At 43.5% G+C, this 22,095-nt stretch overlaps 2 protein-coding genes across 3 annotated transcripts in view; both read left to right on the top strand.

Moving 5' to 3' along the window:
• LOC121820844 (tripartite motif-containing protein 30A-like) overlaps positions 1 to 8,759 on the top strand; it is a 45,399-nt gene extending 36,640 nt beyond the window's left edge. For both annotated transcript variants that reach the window (XM_076549327.1, XM_015997721.3), the window contains exons 3-8: positions 2,205 to 2,300; positions 3,216 to 3,446; positions 5,874 to 5,896; positions 7,283 to 7,383; positions 7,659 to 7,685; positions 7,932 to 8,759. In XM_076549327.1, the coding sequence (XP_076405442.1) occupies positions 2,205 to 2,300; positions 3,216 to 3,446; positions 5,874 to 5,896; positions 7,283 to 7,383; positions 7,659 to 7,685; positions 7,932 to 8,632 (1,179 nt within the window). In that variant the 3' untranslated portion in view covers positions 8,633 to 8,759. The remainder of the gene's footprint in view (positions 1 to 2,204; positions 2,301 to 3,215; positions 3,447 to 5,873; positions 5,897 to 7,282; positions 7,384 to 7,658; positions 7,686 to 7,931) is intronic.
• The window catches only part of LOC102905163 (tripartite motif-containing protein 30A-like), a 57,114-nt gene that overhangs the window by 10,424 nt on the left and 24,595 nt on the right, over positions 1 to 22,095 (top strand). The gene's annotated exons all lie outside the window — the stretch shown is intronic.

Genomic DNA, 22,095 nt, shown 5'->3' with positions numbered 1-22,095 from the left:
GCTGGAAGGAGAAGTGGACACATGCCCCCACCTCTAACCCAGAAGCAATCTCCAATGAAAAATTACTTTTCTCCCAGAAAGTCTCACTGGAGAAACAATTCATTTACTTGTAAGGACAGGTCGCATGCCAGCAGTAGATGGATGACCAACACAGAAGGAATTGAACCCATACTTGGAGATTCTTTCTCTCATATCATTAAGTCGGGTTTTTTGTTTGTTTGTTTGTTTTGTTTTTTTGTTTTTGTTTTTTTTCCTGCTTTACCAGTCCTTTACATTTATATTAAGGCTTAGGATTTTAATGAGATTCCTGTGTGTTGGAAACCTGTGTGTCTCTGCATCTATATGTATTCCTTGTGATTTTTCTTCAGCTCTTTTTCTGAGTTCTTTATTTTGTCATATTTCAATGTGCTTGTTTTTTTATTACTCTGATTGTATTTTCTATTATGTTTTTAGCTGGAGAGCTTCTCTCCAGGTCCCACCAAGCCCCTGCAGTCCCACAACTCACGTGTAAACTGTATGGCCGTTGCAGGCTTCTTGTTATCTACTTCTTCTATCTTTTTTTTTTCAGAGCTGAGACCCGAACCCAGGGCCTTGTGCTTGCTAGGCAAGCACTCTACCACTGAGCTAAATCCCCAACCCTAACTTCTTCTCTTTTAAATTAACCCATTTCTATTAATCTATACTTTGCCAGTGGCTTGTGGCTTACCGGTACCTTACATCTTCCTTGTCATGGCGGCAGCTGGCAGGTCTCTTCCCTCAGCCTTCCACTTCCCCAATTCTCTTCTCTTTGTCCCGCCTATACTTCCTGCCTGGCTACTGGCCAATCAGTGTTTTATTTATTACCCAATCAAGCAACACACGTAACATACAGAACATCCCACAGCAATGTCACTATTCCTTAGATGCCTGTTTGGATTCTAACAGGGACAGAAAAGGTGTGGATCTGTATGGAAAGGGAGGTGGAGAAGAGCTGGGAGGATTTGGGTCAGGAGAATCTGTAATCATAATATATTGTGTTGCAATAATGTCCGCGTTACCGATACCCGTTCACCATGTCCAAGCGAGGGGCTGCGGATTAGAAAATAAGAGACATTTGAAAATAAGAGTCATTTGCCACAGCTGAATGCCAAATGCCAAATGCCATTATTGAAAGAGGGAGGAAACCTTAAATACAGGCTTACAGCACAATGGAGTATCTCTGGAGGGTAGAAGTTCGCTAGGGAATGTTCTACATTCTTGCATCAAGCTGTTTACACCAAATGCAGGATACAGGAACAAAGAACCTCCAGTGGTCTCTCTGGTGATGGTTAGGTGAGAAGGAAACCGGCAGGGAATCTGAATAGGGAGGACTTCTGGTCAAGGTCGGCAAGCAAGGCAGCAGCCACTCACAGTCGGGGGCCGGGGCCCACAATATTGTTTGAAAAAAATATTGTCAGTGGAAGAAAGAAATATTAACCCAAAAAAAAAAATACAATTAAAAAAAAAAAGGACTAGAGAGATGGCTTAGTGATTAAGAGCACTGTCTTTCAGAAGACCGAGGTTCAATTTCCAGCATGTACATGGCACCTCACATCTGTGTATAACTATAGTTCCAGGAGATCCTATACCTTCACACAGATATACAGACAAAACACCAATGCACATGAAATTTTTAAAAAAAGAAGAAGAGGAAATAAAAGACAAAAGAATGTGCATGTGGACCGTGTGGTGGTATATGACTTAGTCTCAGACTCTGGGAGCTGAGGCAGGTGGATCTCTGAGTTTGAGAATATATTGGTCTACATGAGAATTCCAGGTCAGCCAGGCTACATAGGAAGACCCAATTTTTTAAAAAATGCAGGTATCTAATAGGACATTACAGGGGCTTGTGCTATATGTGTATATTTATAGGAAATACTAGAAAAACTAACACAATTATCCCAGTTCTCTGATGCCAGAATCAAAGTAAAGGTTTGTGCTTGGGGTGATTGAATAAGGGGAATGTCTGTGTCTTTGTCTCTATAGAGGTTGTATGTGTATAAATACAAGATTGAGCTGGAGACTGAAGACTTCTATACTTTATGTACATAAATCATAGAACAACTTTGATAAAAGGGAACAGTCTTAGGGTTCCTGTTTTTCCAGAAGGGTTTCCTGGTATTTGGTTAGAAACAACTGTCCTACTAAGCACACAGCTTAACACTTCTACAATTTCTCTCCCACAGGAGAAGCTCCAGGCAGCTCTGCAGATGCAGATGGCAAATGAGAAAAGATGTGATGAGTGGGAAGATGGCCTTCAAAAGGAGAGAACTTTCTGGAAGGCAAGTAGGGACCCTAAATCCTAAGGGAGTTAGGCTGATGCCTGGGAGGGACCTGGGCAAGAAGCTCCCTGGCTCTTCATTCTCTGATATTTGAGGAGGACAAGAGGCCTTTTTTGTTTTGTTTCTTTGTTTGTTTATTTACAGAGCTGAGGACTGAACCCAGGGCCTTACGCTTGCTAGGCAAGCCTCTACCACTGAGCTAAATCCCCTACCCCAATTTTTTTTTTTTTTTTTGAGACAGGGTTTCTCTGTGTAATAGTCTTGGCTGTCCTGGAACTTTCTTTGTAGACCAGGATGGCCTCCAAAACACTGAGATCTTCCTGCCTCTGCCTCTGCCTCCCAATAGATAGGTTTAGAGGTGTGCACCACCACAGCCCAGCAGGACAAGAGGCCTTGATTAGCCCTCTCTACCTGTTCCTTGGAGCTGGGGCTGCACACTGAGAGCATCACAACTGAACCTGGCTATGTGGGGAGCTGACACCATGGAGGGGGTCTGGTGAGAGTGGGCACTGAGTCCTGGATCTCACTCCTGTGGTGCTATCTGCAGCTATGACTGCTGGGGAAGATGCTTGGGAACATCACAGTTCTTCTATTCTTGGGGTTTAGCTTCTCCCATGGGTTCAGAGGTAGAATGAGGAGATTTACAGGCAGGAAAAAGAGTCTGGGTCAGCTGTGTGAAAACTGATTCACACTAAGGCATCCCACTATGGCTCAGATGGCCTTGATAAAGGTGACCTAAGATCTTTGTTTTGGAATGTCATCAACAGACACTGAGAGGAGACACATGCTTCCCTAAGACTCCCTTCCCTTCCCAAGCTCAGTTCCCTGTGAGAACTCCCCATCAGAACTGTGTTTTTCTGTCTTCCAGCCCCATTAGGATAGTCTGAATTCCTCTCCCTTTTTTTATCCCTGAAGAACCAAATACAGGGTGATGTAGAAAAAGTTCAGATGGAGTTTAAAGGACTTCGGGAATTCCTGGACTCCAAGGAGAAGAATGAGGTGCAGAAGCTGAAGCAGGAGGAGGAAGACATTATGAACAGCTTGGCAGAGTCTGAAAGTGAGCTGGTGAAGCAGAGGGAGTCAGTGAGAGCCCTCATCTCAGATCTGGAGCATCAGTTGCAGTGCTCAACCATGGAAATGCTGCAGGTAAGACTGCAGGAGGTCCCAGCATCAGGAGACCTGGAAGCCATTTCCCTCCCTCTGAGCTGCTGTGACCTTCCTGGTGGGGACAGTAGGGCTCTCTGGGCCCTCCCTGAACTGCCCTAAATCAGTTTCAGAGTCTGGGGAATCATTGTGTGCATGGATAGCAAGGAGAAATTGCTTTTTTTAGTTTATCAAGTATAGTATAGAAGCTGAACCTTAGAGAGAAGATCAGTTGCATCATGGGTAGTTATTACCCTCCTGTAATGCTAAGCATGTATGAAGCACATTTTCAACTGTCATTACTCACTTCACCTGAACTTGAAGTTAGTAGAAATTGTTCCTCCTGTCCAGTGTTTGGAGATCCACTTTTGTTGGTTTATGTTATATAAGACAAAGCCATGTATAGACAAGCGTGTACTGCCTGTGATCCCAGGACTTGAGAGCTTCTTATAAACAGAAACAAAAACCTGAGAAGCACAGAACACTGAATGAAATATAAGCTTCCCAACCTAGAGCCAGGCATGTTGGCTCACTCCTTCAATCTCAGCAGTTGGAATGGAGAATCAAATGAAGCTACATGGGTTATATAGTGTCTCTATAGTGAGTTCTAGGTCAGGAGGGTTACATAGTAAAACCCACAACTGGCAATTTTGGAGATAGTAAGAGACTTCAGAGTGTCCAGCCTTAAATGGAATGTATATACTGCACCTCTAATTTAAAGGCCCAGGGATCATTGCAGAAGAAGGACAGAAAGAGTGTAAGAGCCAGACATGGTGAAGGTTAAGAAAGAAAACTGTCTTCTGGACACAACTTAGCAGCAGCACATACAATCTGCAATTGGTTGTGATACCAAACCCAAGACCTTTGCATGCCTAAACCATACCAAATTCTACTATGGAAATTGGACTTTCTAAGGAAGTTCACCACACTACACTCAGAGCTCCTGGCAATTGTTTGCTGCTGGTACAAAGGAGGGTCACCTTTCTCAAAGAATGTAACTTTAGGTAAATCTACCAATATCCATTGCAACCCAAACATGCAAGAATACTTGCACAGTGTTAGGTCCTAAGCCCAGGACAAATGGCTAATCATGGTGCCTCCTTAACATATCAAAGTGGACCTGGCAGGTTAGGTAAGTCTTGATATGTGTTCCATATGAAAGAGCAAAATTAATATTGGAAATCAGGAAAAGGATATTTATTAATATGGCCGAATATCAAAGATGGACAAAGAGATATAAAAAACCCCTCTGTGCTGGGTGGTGGCGGTGCATGCCTTTCAAACCAGCACTCAGGAGGCAGAGGCAGGCAAATCTCTGAGTTGGTGACCAGCCTGGTCTACAGAGAGACTTCCAGGTCAGGTTCCAAGGCTATACAGAGAAACCCTATCTCGGGGGGGGGGGGGGGGGGGGAGGGGGGAGGCCCTCTATCCATCTTCAGTTTCCCTAAGTGAGTTCAATATTTCAATTGAGAGTCAAGGATATATACACATGAGTAGTACAGGTTAAGGTGTGGTCCTGTCCATCATTCTCCTATAATTCATTATCTGGGTTACACTCTCATACTTTAAGGTGGCCTGATAAGTAACTAAAACTGCTTGAAATCTTTTTAAACAACTGTCCCTGTGGCCAGACCTGTTTTACTTCCCTGAGTGTGAGATTCCTGGAGAAATTCCCACATCTTTCAGGTCAGTTTTTCAACAGTTTGTCAAATTGAGAGACACAGACTCACTTCTTCTCCTGCCAGGACAGTTATAGAGAGAGAGGAAAAAAGACAGGCAGATATGGTTAGTTGGTTTTAAGTATCATACAATTTAAGCTTCTGGTCCTTGTGGCTTCTTCATTATTAATATGTTAAATTGTATCTAAATGACTAAAATAATTTAGCAATCATCTTCTCATAATGTTAGTTGCAAGTACAGTAATGAATAGCTTACATGCAGCATGAAAAGTTATTTATGTGTTTAGCTTTAAGTACAGCAAAACCTACATAAGCTTTCTTTTTTTTTTTGTTTTTTGTTTTTTGTTTTTTGGAGACAGGGTTTCTCTGTGCATCTTTACACCTTTCCTAGAACTCACTTGGTAGCCCAGGCTGGCCTCAAACTCACAGAGATCCACCTCGCTCTGCCTCCCGAGTGCTGGGATTAAAGGCGTGCGCCACCACCGCCCCGGCTTACATAAGCTTACATAACAATGTTTTGAAAGCTTATTTATTTGTCTTCTGTCTCCAAATCCTTATACTATGAGACAGAAAACAGTCCATTAGTTTTCATGTAAATCAAGTAAAGAGCCATGCATCATAATTGTATCATGTCGTGGAGAAGTGTGGTGACTGGCTTCATTCTGTTTTGACTTTGTCTCTGAGGGTGTGAGCAGGATTTGCAAGAACATGCAGAACATGTTATTTACTCTGTTTTCTCCCTTCTCCTTAGGGTGTGAATTCTGTCCTTAAAAGGTATGTCTGACTGATAGAGAAAGATAGCCCTATTGGGTGGTAAAAGTGATTTTAATATTCAACTAAAATAAATGTCATGGGTTTGGGGGAATTTAAACATACTATCCTGAACTTCTGGTAAAAAGGAGGAAGGGGAAGGGGGGAAAGTCAGGATCTGACTGTGGTGAATGGGGAGTTGCAGAATCAGGCTCAGCAGTGGGGTGAGGCAAAAGGAACTAAGGTACTTTCAGATTACTTGTGGTTCTGTCATTCTGTCCATGCTGTGTGCGTGTGTCTGGTTCTGGATCTGCATTAACAAGTACTTGATTCCTCAGTTCATCCTAGGTAGGGTATGTCTTCTCTGTCTGCAGTGTTCACAGACTTGTATATCGGAGGAACTTCCTGTGTATTAGTGTGTTTGTCATGAGGATAGAAGAGATCCAGAGGTCCTTTGTGGTTATAATTAGATTTTACAAAAACAGACTTGAGTCTCTGAGGACAATATTTGGCACAGGTGAGACACCTGCTCCATGTGGACCACATACTTTAGAAGACCTTGGAAAGTAGTACCCTAGTCTGTCAAGTGTCACTCCCAGGCTGTCAGCATCAGGCTGGTTCTGAACATGACGAGCTCATGTAATTATTAATTTGATGGTCCAAATTTGTCATTATAACAAAAGAACTTGAAGAATCAGAAGAATCATGATGCTGGCCGAGAGTGTCCATATTGACAGCAAGGTTTGAAGTCTTAGCTGTCTCCTGTGGTTTTCTCACGTTCTATACCCAAGAGGAGCTTCTGCACTCAGACTTTAGACCATGTCCTTGAAAACAAACATACCCACATCATTTTTCTTCCTTTCTTTCTGTTTTTGATCTTTTTTTCTTTTTTCTTTTTGTTTTTGTTTGTTTGTTTGTTTGTTTTGGTTTTTGAGACAGTATTACCCTATGCAGCTCTGGCTGTCTTGGATCTCACCCTATAGACCAGGCTGGCCTTGATCTCAGTGATCCTTCTGACTCTGGCTCCTATGTTTAGGGATTAAAGGCATGTGACACCGTGCCTGGCCCACACATTATTTTTTAGAAACCGTAGTTTGGGTTGTTTTAAAGTTCACTAATTCATCATTTCTTAAGAGTTCTGGGAGGAGAATCAGGCGAGCAAGTCTTTTGACTGTACAAGTGAGGAGTACTCTCCGCTTCTGAGAGTAAGGCTTTCCCAACATCACACAGCAAGTAAGTGGGAGGCTCATGGGTGTGTCTCTCATGTCTCCAGAGTTAGTAGTCAACCCTCTCTCCCCTTCTCAGAATTCTCAGGAGAGCTCCAGGACATCTATGGTTAGAATGATAGGGAGTCAGTGGTGGTCAGAGGTCACACTGTCTGAGATGTGGAGGTCAATGTTTTGTCCCTAGGAGTCAGACCTTAAGACTGAAACAACCTGAAATGATCCCAAGAAAACAGAGAAGGATCTTCAGAGCTCCAGATCTGAAAGGCATGCTGCAAGTGTTTCAAGGTGAGAACAGCTACATCCTGTGGGTAACTGTCAGATTCTAGGTGTGCTGGGGCTACACTCTCTGGGAAGTGAGTGATGTTTCTGAACATAGGTCGAGGGACTCAGAAGAATAGATCATGTATTCCAGTGATGCCATTATATTTAATGGAAATCATCATTCCTCCCATGTTATTATATCATAATTTCTAAACCTTCCCCTAATCTGGAGAGGAGATTGACATTAATGTTTTGATTCTTTTGCTTCCATTTCATGATGTGAATTTTCATCCTTTCAGGGCTCATGGATGCTCAACAATACTGGGGTAAGGAGAAATCACACCATCAGCCACTCCCTTCTTACTGTATTTCAGAGTTTTTTTTTTCTCTATTAACCCTCATGTGTCATGTTACTTCTCCCCATATACTTCTTCCAATCTGCCTCTTCTCAACTATAAACAAGGCTCCTCCAAGTTCCCTCTCACTGTCTCCTTAGACTTCTGCTCCTTATATCACTAATAAGACTACACTTTGCCTCTCTTGTGACTCTTATATGTCTCCTTTTTCTGTAGTTCATGTGACCCTGAATCAAGTCCACAATGAAAACATTGCTGTTAATGAGGACAAACGACAAATACAACATCAAAATAATTCTAGAAGAAATTTGCAAATTTCTGAGACCTATGGTTTGGGTGTCCTGGGATACCCAGCTTTGCACTCAGGGAAACATTACTGGGAAGTGGATGTGTCTAGAAATGATGCCTGGCTCCTGGGATTAAATGATGGAAAATGTGCTCAACCCCAACTTTGTGCACTGAATGAAAGTGGCATCAAAATCCAATTTAATCCTCCTGTTCAACAACATTCATATCGTCAGCCTTTATTTCCCCCTAGCCCTTTTAGTTATAAACTACATGAATATCAGCCTACATATGCAGTTAAAAATAATTCTGATTTGAAACAGCATGTGAATTATCAGCCTAAACATGGCTACTGGGTTATAGGGATGAAGAATGGGTCTGTATATAATGCCTTTGAAGAGTGTTCTGACACTCACAATGCCAGTGTCTTGGTCCTCTCTCTGACTGGTCGTCCCAGTCGTGTTGGAGTTTTCCTGGACAGAGAAGCTTGTACTCTCTCATTTTATGATGTTTCCAACCACGGAGTTCTCATCTATAGATTCTATGATCCTTCCTTCCCTGATGCAGTTTATCCATACTTTAATCCCATGTCATGTTCAGAGCCAATGACAGTATGTGGGCCACCCTCCTAAACCCTCACCCATATCTACACAGTGCCCCATGTCTGATGTATCTCATATGCCTGAGCTCCCTGGCATCGTCATAACTGTTTCTGCCTTTGCCCTTTCCTTGTTAATAAACTTCAGTTCTCAATACAAACCAGCATGGATTCGTTTCCTTGATCCAGTTGCTTGTCTGGTTACAAGGCAATAATTCATCATTTCCCATATTCCCAAAGAAAATGACTCTTTCCTCATTAGGTGAGGTGAAGCCTCTGCTAACCCCTTTCCTGTTTTGTGATGCCACAGAGGGAAGGCAGGGCCTTGTGCATGCTGAGGAGGTGGCTCTACCACTGAGTCACCTGTCCCAGCTCTGCCATGTCTGCACAAGCCCATGCCTTCTGCCACTGACAAGAGATGAAAGAAAGTTCTTCGCCAGGTTGTCTATTAGTTTGGAAAATTATATGCAGGAGTTTTTAGCCTAGGAATGAGCCCTTAGTGGTATGTCAGGTTAACCACAATGCTTTGCTTCATCCAAACTTAAGGAAACACCTGAAATGGTACCCACTAAAACTGTGTGTTCAGAGTACCTGGGTTCTGTTCCTACCACTCCACACAGCACTGTAACCCTGAATAACATCCTCAAAAGCCTATGCTTTATGGGGTTTTTGTTTTTGTTCTGATTTTTTGTTTGTTTGTTTGGTTTTCATTGTTAATTTTTACAATTTTACTGTACAGAGTGCACACATCCTGTAGGTCAATGTAAGAAAATAAATTTGAAATCTGTTACAAGGCTCTGAGGGTAAAAACATTTTCCTTCAGGCCCAGTGACCCAAGTTCAATCCCTTATACCACCTGGGAGAAGGAGGCAGCCAATCCTCCAGATTATTCTCTACCCCACCCACATGCTGCAGTACACCCAGGCCTAGACACACAAATGGAAAATGAGTTATGTAGTTTTTAAAAGACAAAGGTCAATGCATATAAAGCACCCACTGCACACTCAGAAGATGATGCTTCTGTTCATTACTGGGCAGATGTCCTTAGTCTGGTGTTCCATGTAAAAGTGGGCAGCTGGGAGAAACTAAGATTTGACTTTGTGATGATGTCTTGCTCTTAGATCCTGGAATCTGTAGTCAAGTCTATTCTACTATGTTCTAGGTATATGTGATTTTTTTGGTTTTGCAATTTTTTTTAGAATAATTTTTGTGATGCTACATATGTTTCTTATCAAGTGTGTTAGATCCTATGATTTTCCTACTTACACTGAATGATAGTGCTGACAATGATAGCAGTAAACTTACCTTGTGCTGTATGGTGAAATGTACACAGAAAGTTTCCAGGAACTTATGGTGTGTGAGTGGCATCCACCATGGTGTCTGTGTTGTCTCCTACCTGTGACTGTAATAAAGGATTGTTGAAGTTGAGTCCGGAACCTGGCATGATGGTGTGATGCAATCCCAGCACTCAGGAGGCAGAGACAGGAAGGCTGCTGTGCATCTGAGGCCAGGCTAGTGACAGAGGAAGACCCTGCTCTGTTTTTTTCTGCTTGTTAAGAGGAATGTGCTGGGTTTGGGATGAGGTAGTTGGTTCAAGGGGACACTGTGAGGGATTCTGTGCAATAAGGGGCTTACTTGAAGTCAGATGTGATAAATATGAGAAACAGAGAGGACACAGCATAGTGGGTGTTCCCAGGAGAGTTCAGGCCCCAGCACCAGAGAAGCTCAATTCAGGGATGTCTGGAGAGCATCAGGGACTCTGTGGGAGAAGAACAGACTCTTCTCATACTGTAGGATTGCAGGGGGTGAGGAGGAGGTAGGTTCACAGCAGGAGCCTGCAGCCAGGCTCTCAGATTTCCAGACATGTGACACAGGACAGGGTACCCTTTCATGAAAACTCACTTAGGTTTGTATGGTACTACTGGGGACTCATTTCCAATAGAGCTCCATCTTATCTCTATCAGTGATAGTTACAGAAGAGCATGTAGATTAGATTCTAGCAATATATTCTGGCAGAATATGCATCAGCCCACTCTAAACATCATGGTGCTTAAAGAACTAGAATACTGGGGCTGGAGAGATGGCTCAATAGTTAAGAGCACTGGCTGTTCTTCTAGAGGACCCAGGTTCAATTCCTAGCACCCACATGGCAGCTCTGTAAATTCAGATCTCCAGGATCTGACACCTTCACACCAATGCATATAAAATAAAGTTAAAATTAAAATAAAAAAAAGAATTAGAATACCTGGGTCCTATCGGTTATGAGCACTGACTGCTCCTCCGGAGGACACAGTTCAATTGCCAGCACCCACATGGCAGCTAACTGTAACTCAAGATCTGACACCCTCACACAGACATGCATACAGGCAAAACATCAATGCAAATAAAATTAAAATAAATATTTTTAAAAAATTAAAATGCCTGTATTATAAAATAACATATTTTTACTTTTAGCAAATTATAAATTCATTCAAGGAAAAAATATGTTCTAACTTCATCGTTGTAACATTCTGTTTGCTTAATATTTGTTCCATAATTGTGTTTCATGAGATAGCCTTTCCTCTGTGTGAAGTAAATGTCTATATGTACAGTGCACATGAGAATGACCCTCATTTGTGGCACTGTTCAACAACAGTGTGACCAGAGCTGTGCTCTCCTGGTCACCTTCATTCTTTTCTCTGAGGCTGGAGGCTCATGGCAAACCTGAGTACAATGTCATATCTTTGCACAGAGATGGGATGGAATGGTGTCTGCAGAGAAAGTTCATGAAGAGCTAGATGGTTGTTTTAATTCCCCAAAAAGCTGAGCCTCCTTTCCCAAGCCCCACTTAAAAAGCCCTTTTCCACCAGGTTCCCCCCTACCACTTTCTATCAGCTGGTTGCTGACTCAGCCTCCTGACTGAAGGTTAATTTTATCTAATCAAACAAATGTAACACATCTTTGCATCATTAAACAAATGTTCCAGAGCATAAACAAAAGTAACACATCTTATAACAATATTCTACCACAGTTTGAGAAATGGTAGCATCCTCATTATTCAAAATTCTTTTTATTTTATTTTGCTTTTATGTATACAGATGCTTTTGCCTGCATGTGCAAGTAAGGTCCTTGGTCATATTCACAACAGCAATGTGAAGTCCTTGTCTTGTGCTTCAGCTATATTGCATTACTGAGGACATACTGCAATAGGGTTGCTGGCTGGCAGGAGAGATTGATTGTGTTTCTAAGCTGGTGTCTATATATCTGGGTTTGGGATGGCTGTATTCTAGGTGCTAATACAGGGTCTTGTCTTTGTTGGGTGAGTGTTTTGTTCCTTGGTTTCTGTTGTCCTCTCTGGATCTTAGGAGAGTGTGTTGGGTTGGGGTTGCCTGGTAGGGAGTGCTTCTTAGTCTCTGCCAGGAGTGGCCACTGGGTGTCCCAGGTAGAGCTTGTTTCTAGGTACTGGGAGCTGGCTGGAAGGAATGGGGATGGACTAGAGGTTGGAGTTGGGGTGAGGGTGGGGGAATGAGGATGGGGGTGGGGATAGGGACAGCTGAGAGGGTCTACTGGAGGGAGGAAAGCTGGGTTTGCCACAAGGATCTTCTGAGTTTCCAGGGAATGACAATTGACATGCACTTGGAGTGCTCTAGGCCTGGGTTAAGACTGGGGAACCGGAAATGGAGAGCAGGAAGAAGAATGAAGACTGTTTACCTGATTCTCAGTCTATTTGGCCAGCTGGTTCCCAGATAGAGAGTGACTCTGAGTATTAGCGGCTGACACAAAAAGATAGAGTGAGGAAGGCTGGGCCTTGGAGGATATGGGGAGTCCCTGGGGAATAAGTGCAGAAAGGGAAGAGTGGCCAGCAGGAAATTAAGACTGAGGAGTAGGAATTGAGGGACAGGAAGGAGAGTGAAGATGGCCTCCCTGATTCCCAGTCCAGATGGCCAGCATGTTCCCAGGACAGGGGTCCCTCTGTTGTTGTTGGCTGAAACAAAGGGATGAGGGGAGGGTCAGGTCCTGAGAAATCCTTTTCCCAAAGTCTAGCATTTAGACAACAGCCTGCATTCCCTCAGGGACTTGAAGAAAGTTCCTACTTGCTAAAATGGGTCATTCTCCTATCTCTGGCAAAAAGGACATGTGTCTCTTTCATATATAGATGACTGCTGCGCCTATCAGCACACCAAAGTGCATGCTGGCCTCTGGGCCCTCTGGGAAAGTACCTGCTGCAGAGTCATCCTTGCTGGCATATCCTATTCTCTACCCTCAACCACTCCAGTCCAGGGGCTTCCCTTCCCTTCCCCCAGCTCTCTTTTCTGCATAATCCTGACATGTCAGCCATGGGCTCTCTTGGCCCCCTTGCCCTCTCTTCTCCTCTCTCTGTCTTCTCTTCCTCTCTTGCTCTCCCCCACCATTGCCTCTTTCTCCTCTCATGGCCCAGGCCAGTCTGCTGGCCATGTTCAGCCCACTCTTTTTCCTCCCAGCTCTGGATTCTCCCAGATGCCTGTGGCTGTCCTTTCCCCCGAATCTGCAACAAAATCCTTCCCCTCAACTGTACCTTGGAGCAGTCATTGTCCTCATTTTCATTCAGTGAGCACCATGTTTGGTTTTTAAGAAGGAGAATAACTGGATTATAAAGTCACAGATGTTTTTTTTAACAAGTTATAAATCAATTTTTATGTTTAATAAAGTATAAGTACTTAACTTCTGAAGTCTCAGGTGTTCTTTTTGTTTAACATTCCTTTCATAATTTAGTTTTATGGGAAATCCTTTCCTCTGTTTGACGTAAATGTCAATGTGTATCGTGCAGTTAGAATCACACCCATGAGTGGCACTTCTCAACACCAGTGTGACCATTGATGTGCTCACCTGGTCATCTTCAGCCTTGTCACTGAATTGGAAGTGTAAACCAGAAGAACAAAATTTCCTCTGTGCACAGAAGGAGGGTAAAATTGTGTTTGCAGAGAATTTCAATCTGACCTAGATGCGTGTCCATTTATTTTATCATTTTAATTTCTGCCCTTCCTGCAGGAGTCCAGAACCAGTGGGGTTCAGGTCCAAATAGGAGGTGTGAAGTAGGTGAGGGAAGGGGACTGACATGATCTGGGGGTGAATCAGGATGGCTCCCCATTCACAGAAAATAGGCTCCACTTTATATATTCTGTGATTGCATTATAGTTTAACCACAAGCAATAGTGAAAGCAAACAACGATTGTAAAATGAAAATGGTCATCAATGTCATTACAGCATTTTTCTTGAAGCAAATGGCAATAAATATATGGAGAGTCTAAATGCCTACTGTCCTCTAAGGTTCAGTGACCCCTCCAGTGTAGTGGATATCTGTTCTACCTATGACTTTGAAGTACAGCCCCGAGAGATGGTGCAGGTAACCGCTCTACCCACCTATGACCTTGAAGTACCTGTCCCTGCATGGCCTTGGGGCTACCATTAATACCTGGGACACACATTCTCCACCTCTTCTCTGCCTCCTGGTCTTGGATGGTGGGGACTGACTCAGGTGGCAGAACAGTGTGGGACTGTACCTCAGCCTTCCATGACCCTGCGACAATTCTCGTATTCTATTTAGTGCATTTTCTTTCCTAATAAATTCCTTTTACCCTTTAAACAGACCCCAGTGTATTTCTTGCTATACTCCAGGTGTCTCTTACACTTTCTCTTGCACAGGATCATCCTTTGTGATCAGGAGGGGTGTGGCCATCCAGTAAGCCACTAATTGTGGGCACGATTCTTTATTTATTAACTGAACTCTTGGCTTTAATGGCCTGAGGCTCTGGGACTGGGCCTGTTGCTTCTCACAATTGTGCTTTTTTGTTTGTTTGTTTTTGTTTTTTATTTTAATTCCTGGGACCAGGTATGCCAAGTTGGTAAATCTTTAATTTCCCTATTCTTGGTGTAATTTGGTAAGAAAAACAATGAGTAACCCTGTGTGGTTTGTGAGCAGAGTTATCATGGTATATAGTTCCACGGTGGCAGGAGATTTTTCCAAAGAATTATTTTGTTTAAAGAGACTTCCAAAAAAATAAAAAAGCCAGGCGGTGGTGGCGTACACCTTTAATCCCAGCACTTGGGAGGCAGAGCTAGGGGATCTCTGTGAGTTCAAGGCCAGACTGGGCTACCAAGTGAGTTCCAGGAAAGGTGCAAAGCTACACAGAGAATCAAACCCTGTCTCGAAAAACAAAACTAATAATAATAATAATAATTACAAATTAAAAAAAGAGACTTCTTTTGTATATAATCTTATCCTTCACCAAAGCTTACACAAAATTTCTCAAAGGAAAAGATATAAAGAAACTCCCATATTGCAGTGAGAATCATCAAAAATGGAAATTAAAAAAAAAAAGAGTTCTGATCTGCCATGTCAGCTGATTGAATTTTGTCAAGCAGCAGTGGTCACCTTGTGGTCCATGTCACTTTCCTCAGCTGTTCTAAGCTACAGGGAAATTGGACACTCCATCAGATACTTTCACTGTCTCCAAAATGCTTACACATGGGTTTTCACGGTGTCCTCTTTAATCTGCTATTAATGTGCTAGTCTGCTGGGGCTATGATAAAAAATGAGCAGCAAAATACTGCAAACCATATTTTTGTTTTTGTACACAGAGTTTCTCTATGTAGCCCTGGCTATCCTAGAACTCACTCTGTAGACCAGACTAGCTTCAAACTCAGAGATCTGCCTGCCTCTGCCTCCCAAGTGTTGGGGTTAAAAATCCTGAATCCCATGCCGGGAGGTGGTGGCACACGCCTTTAATCCCAGTACTCTGGAGGCAGAGGCAGGCGGATCTCTGTGAGTTCGAGGCCAGCCTGGGCTACCAAGTGAGTTCCAGGAAAGGCGCAAAGCTACACAGAGAAACTCAGTCTCGGGAAAAAAAAAAAAAAAATCCTGAATCCCTACTGGCCCAGCACAAACCAGGTCATTTAAACAACACAAATTTATGTTTTTCTGATATTGCAGCCAGAGAATCCAAAATCAACTTTCAACCAATTATTTTTTCTAGCTACATCTTCCATTATTTTATATAAGTCATCCATAAAGGATGATCACTCAGTGTCTTGAGCCCTTCATCTTCTCGTAAACCTGAAATGTAGGTAACTAGGTATTGAATAAGTTCCTGAAACTCCTGGCATGGCTTTCCAGAAAACCACCTACTGCTACCTTTCATTCCACAGGGAAGGGCTGATGGGAACAGAATGATTTTCAATAGAGTGAGTGAGCTCAGGGCAGAGAGAATTGCTAGTGGAGTCCACTTACCTGTTACGGATTTGATGTGATCACAGGCCATTTCCCCATGGCTGTAGTGTTACTGTTGGGAACCAAGTCCTCCCCCAGCCCAACTTCAGCAACTCTGCCCCAGCAACCACATCATCACCAGTCACCAAATGGGACACCTTTCCACTGTCACCACAAGTCAATACCCTTTACAAAAGCCCAGGCCATCACTGCCTCCTCTCCACCCCTCTCTTTCTCCTATCCATGCTCAGAGGTGGCCTTCCCCCACCCCATAAATCTCTTGCATGAGGTCTGTTACATAGTATGATCTCTGTGGCTTTCCTTGGCCAAGATCTGCCAAGATGCTCCTCAACCACAAAACCCTAACGGTTGTACCATCTGTCAGGGAAGGTGTTGTGAATTGTTGAGTGAATACCTGAGGCTTCTAAGAATACATGTTCAGCTATGGAGGCCACTTTGACCAAATCTCACTGTGCTGGAGCATCACTAGGATACAATGAATACCAAAATTGTTTCATGTCCCACATTCAATAAAACTCTCAAATTGCATTAACTTCTTAAAAATTACCACTTGGGATGGCATGGTGGCACATGACTGTAATTACAGCACTTGGGAGGTGGATGCAGAGAGACCAGGAGTTCAAAGCTCCATGAGATCCTGTTCACAACTATATCAAAACACACACACACACATACACACACACACACACACACACACACACACACACACACACACACACACAGATAGAGAGACAGACGGATGGATGGATGGATATATAGATAACCATGGAGCATTCTACACTGTATGCTTAAAAGTGAAGTGATTAATATTCATCTACCTATAATAGGTGGATTTTCTCCATAACATAGAGATTACATGATTTTTGCTATTTAAGTGTTCAGTATTCTCAGTCAGAACTGAAAATGTTAAAAATCAGTAATGGTTGATTATATTGCTGTACGTAGAATTTTCCAGGCTGTGGTATCTGACTTTTTGGCTAGCTACCTGTTTAAGTGTGGCTATAAAGACGGTTTAAACTGAAATTAACATTTCAGCTAGTAAACTTTCAGTGAAGTTACCTTTCATAAGGAAGCTGGAGCCCACCACAGAGTACAGCTGGGATCAGATGCCTGCAGTCTCAGCTACTTGAACCAGAAGGCTGGAGACCAGCCTGGAAGACAAAGGGAGTCTCCAGCTCTGATACAGAGAGGAAAAAAATGGAGGAAAGAGCAGAGAGGACTTAGGAAAAGAAAGAACAGGGCAAAGGAAATGAAGTCCAGAGAGTGGGAGAATTTTCCTTAGCACTTTCCCTTCAAGGCTGAGCAGCTGCATCAACTTTTCTGAGGATTTCCTAAACCTTTTATAAAATTTAACTTTTTATCGATTCTTTGTGAATTTCACATCATATACCCCAGTCTCACTCATGTTCCCTTCCCTCCATATCTGCCCTCTGCCCTTGCAACTTTCTACCCCCCAAAAAAACCAAAAAACAAACAAACAAAAAAAAAAACAAACCAGAAAATACAAAAACAAAACAACATCAACAAAAAAAAATCTCGACATTAGAAGCTGCAATGTGTCATGGTGAACCACACAGTATGTATGTCCTTTTGCCCAACCAGCTTTATTTGCACGTGTTCATTGCAAGGAGTCAGTGATCTGAGTCAATGTTGGAGAGGATGCGGAGCAAAGAGAACACTCCTCCACTGTTGGTGGGAATGCAAACTTGAACAACCACTGTGGAAATCAGTATGGCGGTTTCTCAGAAAATTAGGACTCGATCTCCCTCAAGACCCAGCCATACCACTCTTGGGCATATACCCAAGGTATGCTCAGTCATACCACAAAGATACATGCTCAACTATGTTCATAGCAGCACTATTTGTAATAGCCAGAACCTGGAAACACCCTAGATGCCCGTCAACTGAAGAACGGATCAAGAAAATGTGGTTCATATACACAATGGAATACTACTCAGCAGAGAAAAAACAATGACAGCATGAAATTTGCAGGCACATGGATGGAACTAGAAAATATCATGCTGAGTGAGGTAACCCAAACCCAGAAGGACAAACATGGTATGTACTCTCTCATAAGTGGATACTAGATATAAAGCAAAGAACAATCAGACTGCACCCCACAGATCCAGGGAGGCTATAGAGCGGGGTTGGGGGAGTGGGGGAGGGTGTGTGTGGGGGGGGCTAGCATGACTGTGGCTTATAATAAGTTTTGGTTTTACTCAAAGGAAAAAAAAAAAAAAGAAAGAGTCATTGGTCTGGTTCAAGGCCCTGGCTTCTGCTATTCTTACCAATACTGGATCCTCTCCGGGATTTCTATCACATATTCTGTCGTTGCCCTGTGTCATGGACATCCTGCAGCTATGGTTTTACAGGACCAGCTCTTTGTGCACAACTCAAAGCCCTAGATCTGGGCCTGGGCAGTAGCTGAGTTGATCAGCCCACCCTGCTCCCCTGCATCTGTGCCACCAGGGTTAGCGCTCCCTCTTCCCAGGTGAGGTGTGGGGTCAGCTCTCCTGCCTGTGGCAGCCGGCAGGGTGTACCACTGGCTCTCCTGGGCTCACACCATTGGGACCAGCTTTCCCTCACCCACACCACAAGGTCCAGCTCTCCAGCACTGCCTCAGGAAGAGGAAGGGCTGCTCTCCTGTGCCAGCACCACCAGGGCCAGCCTCTACTGCACTGCCCACAAGGTTCAGAGGCTGCTTTACCAAGTGCTGCAGCATTCAAGGTGTGGGGCCAGCTCCACTGTGCTTCCCAGGGGACGCTGACTCTCCCAAATGCTGCAGCTGGTGAGGGGCAGGTCAGAGCCAGTTCTGTGCAGCCCTCAGACATCAACATGGCCCCAGGAAGCAGCCTAGACCAGGGTGTTCACATGGCCTTTGGTGGTAACATGAGCTAGAGATGTCATACCAGACCACTGCGGCTGCAGAGCCATGGACCCTGAAATGGCCCTCGGTGGTGGCACAGGCCTGGACATCACTATGGCCTCAGGTGGTAGTCCAAGCTATTCACAACAGGCTGTTCCTCAACATTTTCATGACTCCAGTTCTGCCTCTCTCATAGCATCCAGTACAAACTACAAGAAAACAAAACAAAGAAATAACCCTGGTTTGTAATATTTGGTTCTAATTTTTTATCATAGCACCAGCAGACTAGCCCATTAGTAGTAGATTAAAGAGGAACCCATGAAAGCCCATGGCTTGTTATGCCCAGATCTCAGGGACCCCCAAAAGACCACCACAGAGACCAAATCCCATATGGAAAAAAGCAAAGAGCCTTTTTTCCCCAAGCTCTGGGGCATGGTTTCTCTATCTGTCTGATGCAGTGGTGAGCAGAGAACCCTGAGCCCAGGCGGGGTGGGGTCTTCTTAATAGCAGAGGTTGGGGTAACTGGATTTCCAGGTTCTAGGATCCTGATTGGCTGACAATTGTCCATGGGTATCTGTAAATCAAAAACAGGTGTGAGCTAGACTCAGGGACATCTGACCACCTTATCTTATGGTTGGAATGTTTGGGATGTTAGGTACTTCTCCATCCCTGGGTTTTGTTAGCTTATGGCTTTTTCTGGATGTGAGTGTTAACTGCCAGTTAAGCCTGTCACACAAGCTGTGTCTGGGCCCCTAAGCCTGTCATGGCAGCTGTGTGGTTAAGCTGTTTTGGGGCCCCTCCACAGCTAAGTTTTGGAAAAAATGAGAGTATCTGATCAAGTGTCCAATTTCCCAGGAGCTCAGAACTGCTGGGCAAAGTGGCATGGACCACATGGTGGCCACTGCTGCTTGACAAAATTCCATCAGCTGACGTGACAGATCACAGCTCTCCACTACCTTTTTACTTTCATTTTTAATAATTCTCACAGCCAGCATTAGCTCCAGTCCAAAGAACTGGATATCCTCTTCTGACCTCCAAAGGAAAACCACCCATGTACGTACAAAAAAAGAAAAAGAAAAGGGGGGGAAAATGTTTAAAAAAAATAATTCTTTTCATCTTTTTTTTCCTGTATATATTTAAAGCTGATTAATCTTATAGGTTTGAAGCACCCGAATGAATATATGGGTTACTTGAGGTATATACTTTTGCGTGAATGTATATAATTTATTGACTTGTACTGGGAAGCAAAGGGTTCCGTCAGTGAGTGTGTCCCTGTAGGGAGCCCAGCCTGAGATCTAAGTATCCACCATGATGCTCACGGTAGATGAACACTTAATCTAAGACTTACTGTTCCACACTTCTTGCCTTACTTTATTAGAACTCCCTTCCACCAATCACATACTCATCCTCTTTTTCTTCCCATCCCTTGACTTTCTGAACTGATTCCAAATTTTGAATAGACATGTCACATGAAATCTATTATTAGAATTATAGAGAGATAAGCTAGTCAAGATCAGGTACAAAAGAGCAACAGGAAACTGGAATGTACCATGCTTTTTCCACCATGTACATGTTATCACTGGGTTAAACATGTTGGCAAGGGTCACATTCTAAGTATTGTGCAGAGTCATGGGAAAAACAATTTCCCCTCAAGACTTTCTGTTTCTTCCACAGCCCATACATGATCTGTTTGAAGATCAGTCTAGTGACATTCCTCCACTCTCAGAAAACTGTTTGGCAAAGTAGTTAATGTAGTTAGAGCATGGTGGTAGAGACAAACTCATCAAGAACACAAGAACGCCTTAGGTAGAGAGCAGAGAAGGCCTTGGTTAAAATTTGTTAGTGATGAAGACCTAGTTCCTCATTCCTGTGATCCCTGTAAACAAGGGTTTAAGATAGGGTTGTTGCCAGAAATAGGAATCCATCCTAAACACTTAATGAGTTCCAGCCCAGTCCAGGAGATAAAGTAGAATTCTGCCTCAAAAACAGAATAATTAAAAAAAAATCTAAAAAGTTTTTTGCATAATTGTTAACAATCCAGAAGGCTAGGTGCATTGCAGCATTGTGTGACATCAATTGTGTCCATAGCAAGAACACCTGAGGAGGCTCATGACGTCATCAAGATGTGAAGTTTTGGCTAGGGGTGTAGCTCAGGGATGGAGCACTAGTCTAAAATCCACAATAATATTCCATCCCTAGAAGTGCAAAGACCAAACTAAAACAGTATTAGCAAAAGTTCATGATTCCAGCCCTGGAGAGGCTGAGGGAGGAGGAGCTCAGAGGTCAGGCTACTCACTGAGACCATTTCTCAAAAGAAAAGGAGAAGTAGGAAGAAAAACGAGAATGTTAAATATAATTCAAATTATAGTGACATATCTGTTTTGTTTTATTTTACAATACCATTCAGTTCTACATAACAGCCACAGATTCCCTTGTTCTCCCCCTTCCTGCCCCCCTCCCCTTCCCCCCAGCCCACCCTCCATTCCCACCTCCTCCAGGGCAAAGCCTCCCCTGAGGACTGAGATCAACCTGGTAGACTCAGTTCAGGCAAGTCCAGTCCCCTCCTCCCAGATTGAGCCAAGCATCCCTGCATAAACTCCAGGTTTCAAACAGCCAACTCATGCAATGAGCACAGGACCCGGTCCCACTGCCTGGATGCCTCCCAAACAGATCAAGCCAATCAACTGTCTCACCTATTCAGAGGCCCTGATCCAGTTGGGGGCCCCTCAGCCTTTGGTTCATAGTTCATGTGTTTCCATTTGTTTGGTTATTTGTCCCTGTGCTTCATCCAACCTTGGTTTCAACAATTCTCGCTCATATAAACCCCCCTCTTTCTTGCTAATTAGACTCCCGGCGTTCCACCCGGGGCCTAGCCATGGAGTGACATATCTATTTAACTGTCACACCTTATGTCACTTTGTAGTGGATCTGAAAATATAAAGAACAAATGAATAGGAGTTGCTTTATTGAAGGAGGTGTGTCATTGGGAGCAGGTTTTGAAGGTTCAGTAGAAGTGCCCATTACTGATGCTTCCCACCCTCTGCTTCATGTTTGTGTCACAAGTTGTCACCTCTCACCTCCTGATTCAACACTGTATTAGTCAGGATTCTCTAGAGCACTGATTCTCAGCCTTCCTAATGCTGTGACCCTTTAATACAGTTCCTCCTGTTGTGGTGACCCCCCAACTATAAAATTATTTTTGTTGCTAATTCCTAAGAGTAGTTTTGCTACTCTTATGACTCCTAATGTAAATATTTTGGAGTTAGAGTATTGCCAAAGGGGCCACGACCCTTGGGTTGAGAACCAACGCTCTAAAGGAATAGAACTTATAGTATAGATCTATACATGGAAGGGGGGGGGGGGGTCTTAGAATATCCTACAGGCC

The sequence above is a fragment of the Peromyscus maniculatus genome, chromosome 1 (assembly GCF_049852395.1).
Source record: "Peromyscus maniculatus bairdii isolate BWxNUB_F1_BW_parent chromosome 1, HU_Pman_BW_mat_3.1, whole genome shotgun sequence".
Lineage (NCBI taxonomy): Eukaryota > Metazoa > Chordata > Mammalia > Rodentia > Cricetidae > Peromyscus > Peromyscus maniculatus.
The sequence above is the reverse complement of the archived record's forward strand: the minus strand, read 5'-3'. Positions and strand labels throughout refer to the sequence as shown.